Genomic DNA, 17,735 nt, shown 5'->3' on the forward strand with positions numbered 1-17,735 from the left:
TGCAAGGGAGGTGAAGGGCTTCAATGTGCTTGACCCAATGCCCCCTTAAGTGCTGTGTACTTTCCTCTATATGCCCTTTTCTGTTCCCCAGATCATGTTTCAGATCGGACACTTCTAATTTATATGTATGTTCACGCCTGTGCACCAGAGACTCAAAATCGGCCTTAGTCGGTAGGGCTCTCAAGTATGATTCAGTGTCCCCAGATAGTGTTGAGTGCTCAGGGGCTTGTGAGCTTGCACTCTGAGAATCTTGAGCTAGAGGGTCTGCTGGGTGCCAGGCCATGCCCTGCCTCTCTTCTTGTTTAACAATAACTCCATCTTTCCCATAAATTTTTTCCCCTAGCACAGCAGACCCAGACATTTAGTTGCAAACTATATCTGGCATATAGGTTGAACCACAATGAAAAGTCATCCCAGTGCTTTAAGAATCCAAACCCTTCCTTTTTATTTAAGCCATGCTTAACGATGATAAATAGGAATCGGGAAACCATTTGGTTGCAAGGATCCGGGCGACTATTCTATCAGTGAAAATATTACCCCCCGCCCCCCCCCCACCCAAAAGTTTTGCATTACCCACGTATAACTCCAGAAGGCCACATCTGAAGTTAGGCTCAATTCACACTAGTAGTAAGGTTTCATTTGCTGTGTTTACCTCTTCCTCACACCAGAAATCATTACTGCTTGAAAAACCACTAGTCCTAGCAGTTACCTCCTGTTACCAATACCAGGTGCCAAGCAGTTGCCAGTAGTCACTTGGGAGCAGCAAATGGCAGTTTTTTGTTACTGCTAATTTGATGTACGACTCGCTTGTTAGAGTACATTCATTACACTACTACATGTGATTACAGATTACAAAACATATACAAACAATACTGGTAAGTTGTATTAAAATACACAGCCCTGAACATTTAGGGCATAATACAGAAAAGAAAAATAGGTTATATTAAGGGATCAGGCTTTATACAGCTGGAACAAAGTATAGGGAACAGGTTGAACACCAACACAATAATAAGGGTCATTGGATTAAACAACTAGGAGCACTAAATTTGCTGTCTTGCCCCGCCCATTTTTGAACACCTGACTACATCTTTCACCACCCAACTGGAAAAAAAATTTTGGGGAAACACTGTAGTTCATGTTGGTATTGTCCTAAAATTTGAGTCTGGTTATTGAAATATTATTCTTTCTTAAGTCTTTGGTATCAAGAAGATACTTAAAAGGTCTGTCATTGCCAGTTCTGGCATCTGACCTAAAGACCAACGTTTAGGTAAACAGGCCACTGCAAGGCACAGTTGAGAGGTCAATTATCTTGATACTAAAGCCTTATAATGCTTTGAGGCACTGACCATTTGATGAACCATCAAAATGTGAAACCAAACTTTTCACATTTTGATACAGTCTTCTAAAACATCACCATGAGACCTGAGAAAGAATAATAATAAAATAACCAAACTTGTGAGACATTTCTTCTGCAATGATATCAATACAGTATGTATTTTAATCTTTGGAACAATTGTACTGTGTGTAGTAGGCAAGGGAATACTGTATATTTTTGTTAAATCAGAAAGTGTTATTTTCACAAACTATAAATGTAATTTATGGAACAGGGGGCCTAAATAATGTAGAGGTCCCTATATTTGCCTAAAAATTCAAAAGTATTCCAAGGTTTATCTCCCTGGACTCACTATTCTTGCCCTCTTTTATAAAACATACTTGATAGAGATGTATTTTCTTGGGTGCAAATATAATAATGATTATAAAAAGCCTTATACATTATATGTGTTGAGTAGGATTTTTTTTGTCTGTAACTGGCTTAAGACATGATCCTGAGCGTCCCAATGTCTTACCAAGGATGAAGTATAAACAGATTTTAGTATTTCCAAATGGCAAATGCAGGTTTTGAGGCCAAGCATAAAGCTGAAAACTCTAAAGGTCTTACTTTAGGATAAATGAGCGATGTTCCTGTATGTTCTATGATTCGGGCTACTTATTGATAGTGTTTGACGTATACAAATGTCTTTCATGTTTGCTTTTGATTTCATTCAGGCATGCGACATGCAATTTATGATAAATTGGATGATGATGGTTTGATTGCACCGGGTGTCAGGGTCTCTGGCGATGATGTCATTATTGGCAAAACTGTAACATTGCCTGAAAATGAGGATGAGCTTGAAAGCACAAATCGTCGTTACACAAAGAGAGATTGTAGCACTTTTCTTCGTACAAGTGAGACTGGCATTGTGGATCAGGTCATGGTAACCCTAAACCAGGAAGGATACAAGTTCTGCAAGATCAGGGTGAGCTTTACATATTCTATTAATTAAAATGGTTCATGTACATTATTTTATTTTTAGAGAAATGTGCCAGTTAAGTGAGGAATATAGGGCCTTTACAAATATTACTAAATAAGGGAACGTGGCAGGAGTGAGAAATGTATATGACAGCAGTTAGGGTTTGTAGAGCAAGGTTAGTTTGTGCAAGGTTGGAGTATAGGACACTGGTAATTATGTGCAAAGTTAAAGTTGGGCAGGGGGATGTGAAAATGTACAGTGTGAGCAGGGGAAGAAATGCTTTATGACAAAACTTTTGGGAGTGTCTTAAGAAGGAGTGAGATAAGTACTGCACACTGCCTTATGTGATTCATAAGAATGTGGATAGTATTGCCACATGAAGTATATGCCAGGGAGTGCAAAGGCTTTAATGATAACAGTATGCGCAATACAGACTGTGTGAAAAAAGAATAGGCTAACCCAGACTTTAACACACCGTTTGCAATTAAAAAGCCTTAATTGAAAAATACTCTTGTGTATGAGGGGATGCTGAGAAATATTCCTGGCTTTGCCCCCTTCCAGATGAAATGGAAAAATGAGTGTGGGGCCATATGACAGCCTAATATCATAGCATGTAACTGTCTAAATATCAGGTCTTTGCCATTCTTAAAACTGTTTTTTCTTTTAGTAAGAAGCTGTGATGGCAGAGGCACAAGCAAGTTTCACGTCAGATTTACGGGCCGTCATGAGGTTTTTGTTTCTCCAGGGAAAGGAGAGACACTCCCAATCCCCCCAATGTTTGTGATATCTCAGTGTGAATGTCCTTTGCTGACTTTCCCTGGACAAACAAAAACTTGGAAGGGTGGAAAGCCAGGAACTTCTCAGCACCCCCTCATATTTTGATCCAACTTCTTGGTGTTCCATATTTCAAAACCCTTATATCTCTTAAACTGTTGGCTTGAAATTTTCAGGGTACCCATGGGACCTAAATTGAAAATGCAAATTGGGGACCTCTGGGGCCATTTGCATAGCAAGAAGCATTAGGGTTGGGGCCCCTATAATTTTATACCTACTTTTCACAAAACTATAACTGGAATTTTTTGCTATCTTGTCTGCTTCTCTTACTTGCCACTGTTTTCATACTGTGAGTAGCACGGAAGGCTTCCAAGCACAGAGTAGCACGGAAGGCTATCACAGCCTGTCTTTGGATTTACGGTCATCCTGATTCCACTTTACTGACTACTACATTTTCAGCTTTTACTTACTATATGTTGAATACTTAATAACCTGTCTTCTTGCCTTGCAATATGGATAAATTGTGGGTGATCAACTCCCCTTGTCCCAGTACAAGCAAACCACCAAACAAAAAGGGAAAACTTTGCAGAGGGTGGACTCTCCTTCATCAGTCACCTCATTCACTGTCGCTATCATGGTCTTGATCCACTGGAAGGAGAGGGAAGATGATCCAACCAGCTGAATGGGCATCTCTCTCGGATGTTGAAGTGGTCTCCAAAGTTATTCAGCCTTCGTTGGATAAAAAGGTTAATGGACTTCAAAAATCCATTACTACAGCATTGAAGACTGCATCTCCAACCAACACCAAAAGTTACAGAGCTGGAAGAGGGTGAGCGACCTAGTGGTCCTCTCGACTACCATTGAGGCGAAAGTGAAGGACCTTGAAAATAGGCGCAAATGCTCACCATGTTCATCTTGCTGTATTGTGTGCACATTGCCTGTGTGCAGAACACCCCAACAATTCACAACAGCCCAGACCTGTGATTGTGAATTACCTACCCTATATGGATAAGGAATCCATACTTGGAGCCTATCAAAAACAGAAGGAACTTGGCCCCCATGACATCTATACTTCTGGTTATTCTGAGGTTCTATTTAGCAAGACCTCCAGCTGGTGTCATAGAACGTCATGGGACTGAATACCATACAAAAATACGTAAAAACTTTTTGCTACACATAGTGGTCCTTTCTCGTAGTTGGTTTTCCTGCAGGAGACCAATTTGAAATCTGACTCCTTGACCACACTTAAACTCCTGGCTTAGTGAGGTAGTGGCAACGACATACAAATTCGATCCTAATGCAAGGGAAGGGGGAGAACGAGCAGCAGGGTGCCGCTCCGTCGCTCTTCCCCTCTCCATAGAGCAGAACGGTACTGTATGTACAGCACTCATTCATGCATCGTGAAGTTCTTATCATTGGAAAGGATCGTGAAAGATCCTTTCCAACGACAAGAATTGCATGTGTATACGAGGCTTTGGAGATGTCATTGTAGGATAACCTGGGAAAAAAAAACTCAAAATTAATTTACCATTAATTTTAATTTTTTAACTCATTTTTTTAACTTTTTTTTAATCCGAATTTTTGCCTACGGATCTCATTATTTTTTTTTTTTTTTCCTGGTCGGGTCTACCTGAATTCGAGCAGCCATATTCGGGTTGAATATAAGGACAACACGAATTCGAACACCAACACTAATCATGAGCCCATGAGCGGTTTTTATCAATTTGTGTATGCTCCAGTGCTGCCATGCAATCCTTTATGTGAGGTGAAGAAAGTCTCACTACTGTTAATCGGCTTTCTACAAAAACAGAAGCATGCACTGGCTTCTCCCTGCTGTCTCCAAATTAGTAATGTGGTCATTGATGAAGGAACCAATATTGTGACCTGCCTGGGCAAATTCATTTACCTTTACTAGTTTAGGCCTGTGCTAAATCTTGTGGTGGAAAAACTAAAAAAAAAAAAAAAAAAAAATTATTAAATATCTAAACAATAATATAAAAAATATTATAAACAGATTTATATTAAATATCTGTACAGCCACCCCACTATCAATCTTAAAATAAACAATCCACTTTCTCAAACCCATAACTATGAACTGGTACTGTACAGGGAGGCCCCCTGTACCCACCACTGTACCTCCTAGAAAACAATTTTCATTTCTCAGCCATTAAGTTTGGCACCATGGACATGCCACCTACTTTGGAGATAACATTGTCAAAATCAGACACTGTCTTTGCTCACCATACCAATTCCATCTATTTTCACCCATTCCGCCTGTAAATCATCACTAACCTCCTTCAGCCATGTTACTCAAACATCCCTCATCTCTCATAATCTCCATTCATTTAAAAAACCAGGAGTCACAAGGCAACATTTTCCTCCTCCTTCTCCTAGATATTTCCTCTGCATTTGACACTGTTGATCACCCCCTTCTAATCCAAATCATGAACTCCATTGGTATCAATCACACTGGTATTCTAACATCCCAGATCTCTCTACAATCTATCATCACCTCACATTCCGACAATTAGGGGAGATAAATATCTGTAGCCATCCGTAGAGTTCAACAACCAATGTTAATTTACCAGACATATCGCTATGTAATCAGGCTGCACTGCTGCGTATCTTAAAAGATTTGATCCATGGGACTCCCTACTATACATATATAGTACCCGATGGCCATCCTCCATGTTTATAAGGACTAGGTTCTCAACAATCCTCTGTTGTGTTCAGTATGGTAACTAAGGCACTCGCTATGCTAAATGCCAACTCTTTCTTGTTACTTCCACTGGTGATTGTGACACTACACCAAGTTTATGCAGTCCAGCATCATTTATCCAATGATGCTTGACTGTGCTGTTAGGGGACTGACTTCAGTTTGTCTTCTTTTCAACCCATTTACGCGCATTGTCCCTTTCAAAATTAATTTAAAAATTCCCTTTTTTGTCAAACAGCATATTTTTTCCGATTCAAACTAGAGTCTATTGTGCTTGGGAGATCAGACTCCTGTCTACCTCTGATCAGTGGCTGCCACCCACCTGCAATTTCTTACCACCTTTCTTAAAAAAAATTTGTGTTGGACACTGATAATCCTTTAGATGTAATCCCTGCGCCTTCTACAGCAATTTAAAATTCTATTTCTTGACATGTCCATGCAGTGGAACTACCTAAGCTTCTCAAGACATACCGGGTTTCATGGAAAGCTATCAGAACAGTACAGTACTGGGAAATGTTATTCCACCTCTTCCACAAAGCTTACAAGATGAGCTTACTGTATGTGTTTGACAAATTTGGATACTTGTTTAAAGTGAGGAACTCTATCGGCATCCCTATATAACAATTTCTGGCACCAGGTTTCACGATACAGTAAATCTTGCTTATTAACTTACTTTCCATTTACACTGTAATGGGCTATATTGGTTATGTTAGAGAAGAATAGAACCTCTTTATCTAAAGGGGCACATATGGCATTACTCTTATCAAACAAACAAATCTTCAATTCCTCGAACTCAGCTTCCCCATTTTCCATGCTTCTTTGTAACAAAACTGCAATTACTGTTTAAAATGGAATGGATTGAAGCCTCCCCTCATAAATATACAAAAGCACAATTATATTTTGAAACCTGGGAAAGCATCATTAACACCCACTAGAGATCCCACTAAACCCTATTTTGTGTTGTACTTTCAACAGTTGACTTCATCAAGAATAAATTGGGAAAAAAAAAACTTTAAGTAAAGTTGCTTATTTTTTTGGCCACTGTGTAAAATATTCAGATCTTAACTGTTGTAAAATATGCTCTTAATTTTAGGTGCGGTCTGTTCGAATACCTCAGATTGGAGATAAGTTTGCTAGTCGACATGGACAAAAGGGTACCTGTGGAATTCAGTACAGACAGGAGGTATTACAGTTGTTTTGTGCTGGAAAGGGGTAGATATTGTGCAAGAAGGTAGCCTGGTTGCCTTTTTAAGGCCCTGTTCACTGCAAGGGTGGTTTCCATCTAATCCCATACTCTCTAAAGTGCTCCTTCAACTTTAGACAAATTAGTGGGTAGTGAACAGATAGTTTATAATTATGATAAATGTATAGTTTGTGTTAAACAAGCCTGCACCTGACCAGACGCAATCAGGCATTTTTAGTATTGCAAAGTTTTATTGAGATAGATTTTTTTTTTTTAAATGTCAAAAATTGTCTGTTGCAGTGGAGATAACATACGGATTTATAGGAATTAACATTACTTCACAATATATAAGATTATTTGGATATGTTTAATGTAAAAAATGCCTATGAATTGAACACCAACTCAATCATGGTATTCTAACCCTATTATGTTGCAAGGAATAAGTAGGTAGAAGTTTTTCTTAATATGTATTTTTGTTTTTATTTTAGGACATGCCTTTTACTTGTGAAGGTATTACACCTGATATCATCATCAATCCTCATGCCATCCCTTCTCGTATGACAATTGGACACTTGATTGAATGTCTACAGGGGAAGGTAAATGGCCTGGCACATATAATATTTATATATATAATATTTGGCATTAATCTTTTACCTAGTATTTTTCCATTGTTCAGTCATGTTTAATCACAACTGCAAATGATAAACACGTTAATACAAATGGACAAGAATTTCTTTTATATACAACAGTTACTCAAATCTATTGCAATTTCAGCTTTATGCAGTCTTTTGTACATGAGCAGCAAGACTCTATGGAAGGTTTGCTCATTTTAGTTACCTTTAGTTTTCCTTGAATGTTTGCATGTTATATATACGAAATTGATCCCAGTGTTAAATGTTATGTTTTCTTTATTTTAAAACTTCAGACCTCATGCATAAAAAGATCTATGCAAATTGAAAAATTCCTGTATTTACTAACGCCACTTATTCTTCTGGATTCAGATGTTTATATTAATGAAATGTATTAGGTTGTTCAGCTAACACTAGTCATAATCTTAAGATCACAGTTGATCAGAGAAATGTTTCTGTAATTACATCTTATTAATTAAAAACAACCTCTGTGTGGTCCTTGCTAATTAGGGCCCTATTATCTTCCTCTTTGACTGAGTTTCCCCTCTAAGATGAATAAATTAGTGAGCTAAATGAGGAACCGGTACTTCTCCAAATTATTTTGATATGCATTAGATAAGCCCCCTGGGCCAAGGGCCCTACTCCCCTTTAGATTTGTAATAACTTGCAAATTTTTTTTGCATTTTTTGGCAAAGGAATTCTACAAAGAACACTTCTAACTTGGCTCTGGACATAAGTAAGGCAGTTGAATATAATTCATGATAAAAGCTGTGAAATGTCTCTAGTACTGAGGTGGGTTCCTAATTTTAGGGAGGGCACAGGCCCGGCTTTTAGGGTGTAATTTGTTTGTTAACAGAGTTCCTGGTTTGTCTCTCAAGAAAGATTGTTTAAACCATCTCAATTGTTTTTGAGCCCAGGTTAAACAAACATTAAGCTCTGTCCTGAGGGATTCAATTTGCGACTGTAAATCAAGGTCAGGCGGCTGTTTTTTTCAATCGGTAGCCAGGGAAATTGTATGTCCTAGTTATATGGCCCTAGGTGTATCCTAATTAATTTTTAGGGCAGTGTCCACAGGGTTAATAAATCAGAAGTATTTGGTTATTTTGGTTCTGATGGATGTGACAGTTGGAACACCACCAAGTCATGATCTGATCACAGGAGTAGAAATTAGATGGGTGAAGTTAACAGAATAAGTAAACACGCAATCTATTCTCGAGTATGGTCTGTGGGCAGAAGAGTAAAAGATAGCAGGTTGAAACAATATGTTCCCTCCAGGTGTTACCCCCACCAGAGTTTAAAACTGGCATCAATATGATTTAGTAAGTTGGCACTGAAGTTTTGTCTAGTATCTGGTCCAGAGCCAAGTTGGAATCCTCCATTAGAATCTGGGAGCCTTCTTTGTGGGACGATAATTTACCTAACCATTTTAAAAAGTATTGACCCAATGTAGGGGCATAGTAGGTGAGGATGGAGACCAGGGGCACCCCCAAATAACCTACCACTAACACAAAATGGCCCTCCTGCCCTTTATGCTTATGTCCGGTCTATAAATTATAAGTTTGGGTAAGAGGACCCCTCAATTTTTTTTATTCTCGTGTATTAGTCAAAAACCCCTGTGCGAAGCACCTGTGTAGATATTTGGGATAAGATGCACCAGAAAAACACATCTACTCCTAAAGAATGATAATACTGGAAGGCCTTAACCCTCTAGAGGAATGTAACATGGGGAAATTTTGTGGGAAATAGAGGAGGGTAATATTGTAAGGTTTAAGAAAAACAACCTCCAGATATTGTTTAGTGATGAAGAAAATATCTGAAGCAGAAAGTGAAAAAAAATAAAAATTAAACCAGAAAATCTTATCAGAAAGGGAGTCTTTGTTGAACTCCAAGATACGCCTTGTCTATCCCCTCCAGTTCTCCAGGAGAAAGTATAACGGTTACATTGAAACTATTCCTTGGAAAGTACTGGTTGACAAAATCAAAAAACCAGCAACCTCCGGACGTGAGGTGCGATTTTTGAAAATTCCGGGTTTATTTTTTTATTTATACTTACCTCCACACACAGGCCAGCCTTCCTCGTGCAGCACCCGTGGACGTCTGGCACAGTTCCTGGAGAGCAGGCACTTCTTAACATGAATTTAGTTTAGCAAGCAAGACCTAACACCAGCGCCATCAAAACTTTAGTGGCCAAACAGTGTACTACAGAACCTGTATTGAAAATGCGATCTGAAATTTATGCTGGGAAACTGAAGGAACCGGATTATCGATGGCCAGACTTTCGATTGTCAACCTGTATCCACTTCAATAATTGAAGCGTAGCAATGAAAGTCTGGCTTTGTCAAGCTCCCTTTCTAATAAATCTGCAAAGCCAGCTATTAAGGTGGCGTCACCAGAGTTACTGCTGGCTTGTCTAGATTCCAAAGGGGGCACTATTGGTTCTTGAAGGGTCCATGTCGTTACCTGGGGCTCTACCGTTAGCGTAGAGGCGGCTGAGTCTTCTATGTGGCTGCTATAAGATGGGGAGTTCCTGGGTGGAATTAACGAATCGGGAAGAGAGTAGCTTCATATTGATATTTGAGATGAGACCCATTAAACTAGTAATCAGTCACCAAAAGAATATTTTCAAATACCTTTTCTTTGCCAGATGTTGTAGTTCTCAGAAAAGTGCCTGTAATTAGCATTGGCTAAAATTTTTACTGTATTTTTTTGAAAAATTTGCCTATTTATTTTTAACTTCACTACAATGACGTACAAAGTGTGAGAATTAATACCTGAGAAAGTAAAAAAAAAAAAAAAAAGTTTAAGTAAAGACGGCACACATATGCTTTGTTTACCTAAACAATAAGCTAAGCTAATCTAGTCTAAGTATATTTGCATGCATTAATATTGTATCATTAAAACAATGAGCTGAACTTGTCTGAGTACTTTTGCATACAATAATATTTTTGGTTAATTTTCACCTTCATTTTGTTGTAGGTATCGGCAAATAAGGGGGAAATTGGTGATGCAACTCCATTTAATGATGCGGTTAATGTTCAAAAAATTTCAAATTTGCTATCAGACTATGGATACCATCTTAGAGGAAATGAGGTATACTAAAGTGAATCTACACATTGTATTTTTAAAATTGTATTTTTTTTTTTTCTTTGGAGCTATCCCCACCCTATTTATTGCTAAAATACAAAGCACATTTTGAATTTGGGTATAATATAAATTTTAGCTATGCTTGTTGGAGGACATAGTTATGAATATTCTACCTGTGGGTGTACTGCAACCTGAAGAATGACTGACTGACTGTTTTTTAATGTTCTATAAGTTTATCACAGTTGATGTTTAAAGGCTTTCATGGAAAATACATATGGTGTAAATGGTCATCTCTGAAAAACACCTTGCTCTCATTACATAGGCTGTAGTAGCCATCCCATTAAAACTATTGAATTTAAGAGCAGATAATATCTTCCTTAAAACACAGATCTGTTCAAGTTTGTCACAGTCAACTTAGGACTCTTTTAATAAGATCAGACTTTCTCCAGGTCAGAATGGCTTCCAGTTCAGTTCTCTGAAGAAGTCGTCTCGGTATGAGCTTTCGAGGGGGTGTGGGGGTGTATGTACCTTAAAAAGTACTGCAACCAAGTAGAGTAAATCCTAGGTGGGAGGCCATTTAGGAGCATGTCCAGCATTCCCCTTAAAAAGCAGATCCGTTTAAACACTGATGAATCTAAATGTAAATGCTTACACTTAAAGTGAACTTTTCATTAAAAAGAGGCACTTTCTACTTCTGCAGAGCCCTCAATTCCTCCATATTCTGTCCCACACGATCGTTAATTCTTACTTTGTTCCAGTGCAGAGGAACCAGCAGGCAGTGCCAACCTCATTCATTGTCTTTATGCTTACATCATCTTATATTGCAGTGTGTAAATATAAATAATTATTTAAAATCAGGGTACTTCCAGGGGTGCTACCTCTTGATACCCAAGATAAAGTAACATACCTCCTGCAGTAAACTGAGTGCTCACTTTAGAAATCTCTTGAGAACACTTCCCATATACACAATCTTTCCAACAATTATCACATTTGTAGGCACATTGCTTCCAAACAGCAGTCGTAACCTGACCTCTAAATAAAGGACTAAGTTGTCACAACTGTCTGGGGTATTTCTACCATTCTCACTGCCTGCTTCACCATGTGCTGCTTTAATCATCAGCCCACTTTCAGTTTGTAGTTTCTTTAAATACTCGACTCCCTTTGTTTTCAAACTCCTGTGTTTTCAAACTTCACTGATTCACAACCACTTGTTTCACAATCCAAAAGTGAGTATATAATGGAATATATGTAGGTAAAAAGAATATCAGACCACATATGTAGCTTTGTAGGACAAGGTCAGGAGGGGTTATGGAGTTTATCTAGAGCAGGGTTCAGCTCAAGCAAAACAAACCTGATATGAAGCAGTTGTATCATTTTACACTCACATAATTTCTAAATTTAAGAGACAAACCTATTTTCATTTATAATACATTTTTATATTTTAGATTACATAAGTTCATGAATTTACATTCATCAACATCAAACCCCATTTGGCATTAAGTTGCATATTAAAACCATGCATTCATATCTGCTTTTAAATTGAACATCTTTGTAAGGGCTTTTCTCAATTACATAGCTTGGTTTCATCTGGAGACACAGAAATGCTTCTTTTGACCCATTTTTTTATCATTTATAAATATACTAACAGGTTAGGTAAGTCTTAAACACTGAATTTTGTATAAACAGTTTTCTTAGTGCATAGCACAGAGTACATATTACACATATACATAAGGATGCTGTATATAAGGTATATACACATGTATGCATATTGTTTCTTGCCCACTATAATCAAAGACTGCTAACAATGTGACAAATTTCAGTCATTTGTGGGCTTTAATAGTTAAGCTAAGCGGTAGATATGTGTAGATATATGCAGGAAAATTGTGAAGCCTCCAGTGTATCACCACCATAACTTTTCTTCCTTTTTTGTTTTTTTCTTTTATCATCACTATAGGTTCTGTACAATGGCTTTACTGGTCGTAAAATCACATCACAAATATTTATTGGTCCCACCTATTATCAGAGACTAAAGCACATGGTGGATGATAAGATTCATTCCCGTGCAAGAGGCCCAATTCAGATTTTAAATAGACAGCCGATGGAAGGTAGATCACGGTAAGTACTAGAGGTTTACTGTAGCGTTTTTTTTTTTTTTTTTTTTTTAATATACTGCTGGTTTATCAGATAGATATAGGTTTCCTAACAAAGAAATATAGGCTTTCATCTTGCCGACTGTGATGGGGAGTAAGGGGGCACAATTTTTCTGACTAAATCTCTCTCCCTCTAGGTCTATATTGGTGTTTCTTGACGTTTTTACCATAGGGAACCCTTTGAAATAACTTTTAGGTCTTCAAGCTATAATTACTAAATTCACAGCTCAAAGTATATTAGTGTGGTGGTCAGTAGGAAGAATGTCTTTTTACATTGCTGGCCATTTGAAAGAATACCACCCTTATAGATAGCCAAAAGGACCATTGGTGTCAGTGGTAACTGATCTAAAAGGGCAGAAATTGCACAATTGCTCAAGGCACCACTAGCAACCTCTGAAGAAACCCTAGGGTTTCACAGAACCCTGGTTGAGTAAAGCTACGTACACACTTCCAATTATTATCGTTGGTAAACGAACGACGAAAGATCCTGCACGATATCTGCGAACGATCGTATAGCACCGATCCTGTACATACAGATAACGACACGATCGTTCGTAGATATTGTACACACAATAGATGCGATCGTTTGAACGATACAGGAAGTTACGTGCACTGCAGGAACGTTCGTTCATCACGCATGCTCAGACCATGGACGATCAATGAACGATCGTACACACGAACGATGGTCAACGATCGCCGTCCAATCCGATCCACCGTTCCGGTCGTTCATTTCCAACGACTTTCCTCGTTCGTCGGCGTCGTTGGTTACTTTTTTTACGAACGATTTTTGCCCAATCGATCGATCGTCGTTCATTTTGAACGATAAAAATTGGAAGTGTGTATGCAGCTTAACACTCTACTACTGTTGTCAATTACATTAATTGAATATGGTAATCTTTTAGCTTCTGCCCTCCCCATGGACATCCATGTCATTGTATTTGGGACTCCACCTCCTCACTTGTGGTTATATTTTGCCTTCTACACCATGAATGTAAATGCTTCACTCTCTAGTGTGACTATGTAGGTTCCATCCTTTTTGTGTACATTGCTTCATTCCAAACTATCACTTTAATTGCTTCTTCTTTTTGTATCCTCTGCCATTCTCTTACTGGGATCTTATTAGTGTATTTGGTATTTAATGGTACAGCTATTTGCTTGTTAGATGTACCCCCAAGGTTTTTATGGGGAAGAGTGCCACTGCGACCCTTCTCTAGTCAGTATGGGACACTTGCATGCCCCAACCACTGTTGTTCAGTGGTCGGAAATAATTACCTTTTCTTCTTGGTAATTTTAATAAATATCCAAGGTCCTAATGCCCCCAACCAAACTGGACGGCTTTTCAATAATTTTGGCTCAGGCATGCTATTATCCTATAATTCCAAGTGACTTTTCCCCCTCAATCTAGGTACTTTAGTGCCACTTCTCCACTATTTTTTACATGGCTGTTCAATAAATCCCCCCATTTATTTCTGTGGTGGTCCCCCAATTGCAGCTAGTGTTTGTGTGTCTGCTCTCTGGCTCTTCTCTCTCCCTCTCCCTCTCCCCTACAGTGGTGATCTGGGGCCAACATTAGAACTCATTGGTATATGGCTACAGCATAAGATTCAATGCATTGTGTGTTCTAAAAGATTTCTTTTTTGGCCAGCATTATGTTCAGCAATTCAGTAAATATTTAGAAATAATTCCTTCATTATTCTGTGGGCTAAGGCCGGACAGGCTAACATTTCCACAAAAATTGGTAGTCTGTAACCTTGCTCCATTTCACTTATTTACATACAACCTACCTAAAAATGATATATTCATACAATTACAATTGTGTATTGTGAATATGACTTTTCCTGATGGTCGCACATCTATGGCAGGCACAGTATAAGGGCCTGGTTCTGTTTGACCTTTTAGCTTTCATCTCGGCTGGCTAAATAGCATTATAGGTTATAGGCATTCAACCCCTCCGTTTTACATGCCATTCATTATGTTTCTACATTTATTTAAGGAGCAGAGACAATGTTGCACAGATCCACGTGGTTTACCCCCTGTTGTCTTATTTTAAAATGTTCACACATTAACAAGCTTAGGAACAAATATAACAATTTCTAAGAAGTAGAGAGCAACAAAATTAGATTAGCAGGATCTGATGACTTTGGACTCAGAAGTGGTCCTTCCTGATTCATAGCGTTACAAACCTTTTCAGGCCTGGTGAAGCAGTGCTATTCATACTGTCAAATGCCATTTTAATGTGTTTGCAGTTTAGTTTCAGTGCTATGCAATTCAGAATTAATATGTTTTTGTTCTTCAATTTGCTTTTATTTCTTGGAATGTTGCATTATAGTGATGGAGGTCTTCGATTTGGAGAAATGGAACGTGACTGCCAAATAGCCCATGGAGCTGCACAGTTTCTTCGTGAAAGATTGTTTGAAGCTTCTGACCCTTACCAAGTACATGTCTGTAATCTCTGTGGATTAATGGCAATTGCAAACACCAGAACCCACACTTATGAATGCAGAGGATGTCGAAACAAAACACAAGTTAGTTTTCATTTCATGTTAATCTATATACATCATATGTTAAATAGGCATTTCTGTAAATATAAGCAGATATTTTGTAAACATTTCATGTGTAAAATAAACGTACTCTTCATAAAATGGTGAATGTGCAATTCAGCAAGCATTCACTTAATATATAATAAAATGCAATTGAAAATATCCAACAAGAAAATATAGATTCAGGCAGAATTGAATTGTTACATTAAAGCAGGGCTAACACCTTTGCAGGTGGAAAGTCGTTGATCCCCCTTCAATCCTATTTGAGTCGGGTCACACGCTTTCTCGGCGTGGCTGAACACCCGGTGCCACCATCTTCTTGTGGGTTCTTCTCCCTATGTTGCCCAGTCTTGCACTGCACAGGCATGAGATCAAGTGACACGCTTCTAGAAAATGTAAAAAGTGTCAATCTTGCGCATTTGTGAGATCAGCATTTTTATTTTCACAGTAGAGGATAGTCCAAGACATATGTATTCAAGGAAACTTCAGGCTTTAGTTAATCATCCATGTCAGAATAAAAAAAAAAAAATAGTAAGTTGGAAATTTGAGGTACAATCAACCTTGAGTCTTCACCTTCAGGTATTAGATTTAGTGAGGACTCCATAAGTTTATACCTCACTAACATGCAAGATACATCTATGTCTATTTATATACATTATTAGTGTCCTGTTGGTATGAATAATTTATTATCATTCTATAATAAATTTCAACATCTTTTCTTTTCTTTTAGATATCCCTGGTGCGAATGCCCTATGCCTGCAAACTTCTTTTTCAGGAGCTTATGTCAATGAGTATTGCCCCACGCATGATGGCGTCCTAGTTCAACTTTGTCATTTGTTATATTTTTAACACGGTGTTACGCGGGTAATAGGTTCGAGGTTGACTTGAGCAAAATAAGCAGAATGACTTCCAGCATGCACATCATGTAATAGTATATACTATTAAATTGTCTCACTTTTTTTTTTTTTTTTTTATGTCCAGAAAATTTAAAGTAGTGTTCCAGTTAAAGGCCAGACAAAAAAAAATTGTGTAGAGTATAGGCAGCAGTACAAATGTCCAAGTTGGAGAGATCTTGCCTTACTTTCCTTCATACAATATTGTCAGGAAAATTAAATGTTTTTTAATGTCCTTAATTAAGGACACAACATTGAAAACTGATAGAGGTTCTGGCGCTTGCCCAGTTTTTATAGACATTCATGTCTATAGCTACCCTACTTGAAAAACATTTCATGGGCAATCTGTAGCCTTACTGTATGCTCCAGTCAGGAAAGGATGTTATGAAATGGAAAAAGAAAATAACTATTTCTCAGTCTCTGTAAGTAGAAGGAAACCTTTACCCTTTAAAATAAATTGCAGGCTGGCAGACCCTAATTCAAACTGCTTGATTGCAATTTTTAAAACCTGTCTCAGCTCCGGCATGTGCGTCGACATCTACTTATTTTCCTGGTTCCAATCTTTGACTATCTTGATTGACCAGGCAAGCATGAGGCATTCAGCGCCAGCAAATTTGACATTATACGCTGAGCTGCTCAAGTGCTTTTTAAAGATAATCAGGCAGGTAATGAATCTGCCTGATGGCAGAATTTTTTTGTGGGACTATAGTTCTGCTTTATAGTCTAACAAGTATTTTGCCTTAAGTTAGATTTTGATAAAGATTATTGTCTATTTTGGATAGATATACTTCAATACATAAGGTCTGTGTGTGTATGCTAAACAGTAAATATTGTAAAAGGATTTACAATTTTTTTTCAATAAACTTAAAATATAGTATTTGTTGTTTATTTGATTTCTTCTAATTACATTATATGAAAAATTGTATGTAAACCGCTTCTGTGTAGCTCCATTGCTAGCCTTCAGATATAAATCCTGTAGCCCTGTCTCCTACCTCTTCCTTGAAAGAGAGAAACCAACTCTGTGTTGACTAGTTAGAACACAGGCAATAAAACTTGCTCAATGTTAATTATCTAAGCCAGCGGTGCCCAACCTTTTTTCATCTGGGGGCGCGAATAGTTTAAAAATAGGATTAAATTAAAATGTTTGTGGTTACCGTAACGTACGTGTTCAATATAAAGGAAATGAAAAATCAAGAATTTCTGCACACACCCTTTGATGCTAATTTTATTAATGCAAATTTATACAAAACTAAAGCTATCATACAGTGCTGACTAGTCATATTTTGCTACCCGCTTACCATTCCTGTACTGTAAGAGAGGAAACTACACCATACAATGCATCCTGGCAGTTATAGGGGGCCCCTAACATTCTTTGTACCCCCATAACTCTGCAATGGATACTCCCAGGGAAATGGAATTCATGTGACAGGTAGCCAAAAAGTACATGTTCTTAAGACTACATCTTCAGGTCCCTA

General features: G+C 38.0%; 1 protein-coding gene across 1 annotated transcript in view; it reads left to right on the forward strand.

The window, feature by feature from the left end:
* Nucleotides 1-17,137, forward strand: part of POLR2B (RNA polymerase II subunit B) — a 54,534-nt gene extending 37,397 nt beyond the window's left edge. Inside the window, exons 19-25 of the mRNA XM_072405061.1 lie at nucleotides 2,047-2,297; nucleotides 6,875-6,964; nucleotides 7,453-7,560; nucleotides 10,570-10,683; nucleotides 12,632-12,792; nucleotides 15,157-15,352; nucleotides 16,098-17,137. Coding sequence (XP_072261162.1) covers nucleotides 2,047-2,297; nucleotides 6,875-6,964; nucleotides 7,453-7,560; nucleotides 10,570-10,683; nucleotides 12,632-12,792; nucleotides 15,157-15,352; nucleotides 16,098-16,187 — 1,010 coding nt within the window. The 3' untranslated portion in view covers nucleotides 16,188-17,137. The remainder of the gene's footprint in view (nucleotides 1-2,046; nucleotides 2,298-6,874; nucleotides 6,965-7,452; nucleotides 7,561-10,569; nucleotides 10,684-12,631; nucleotides 12,793-15,156; nucleotides 15,353-16,097) is intronic.
* Nucleotides 17,138-17,735: the final 598 nt, after the last annotated feature.

This window comes from Pyxicephalus adspersus, chromosome 3 (genome assembly GCF_032062135.1).
Source record: "Pyxicephalus adspersus chromosome 3, UCB_Pads_2.0, whole genome shotgun sequence".
In the NCBI taxonomy this organism is placed as follows: domain Eukaryota; kingdom Metazoa; phylum Chordata; class Amphibia; order Anura; family Pyxicephalidae; genus Pyxicephalus; species Pyxicephalus adspersus.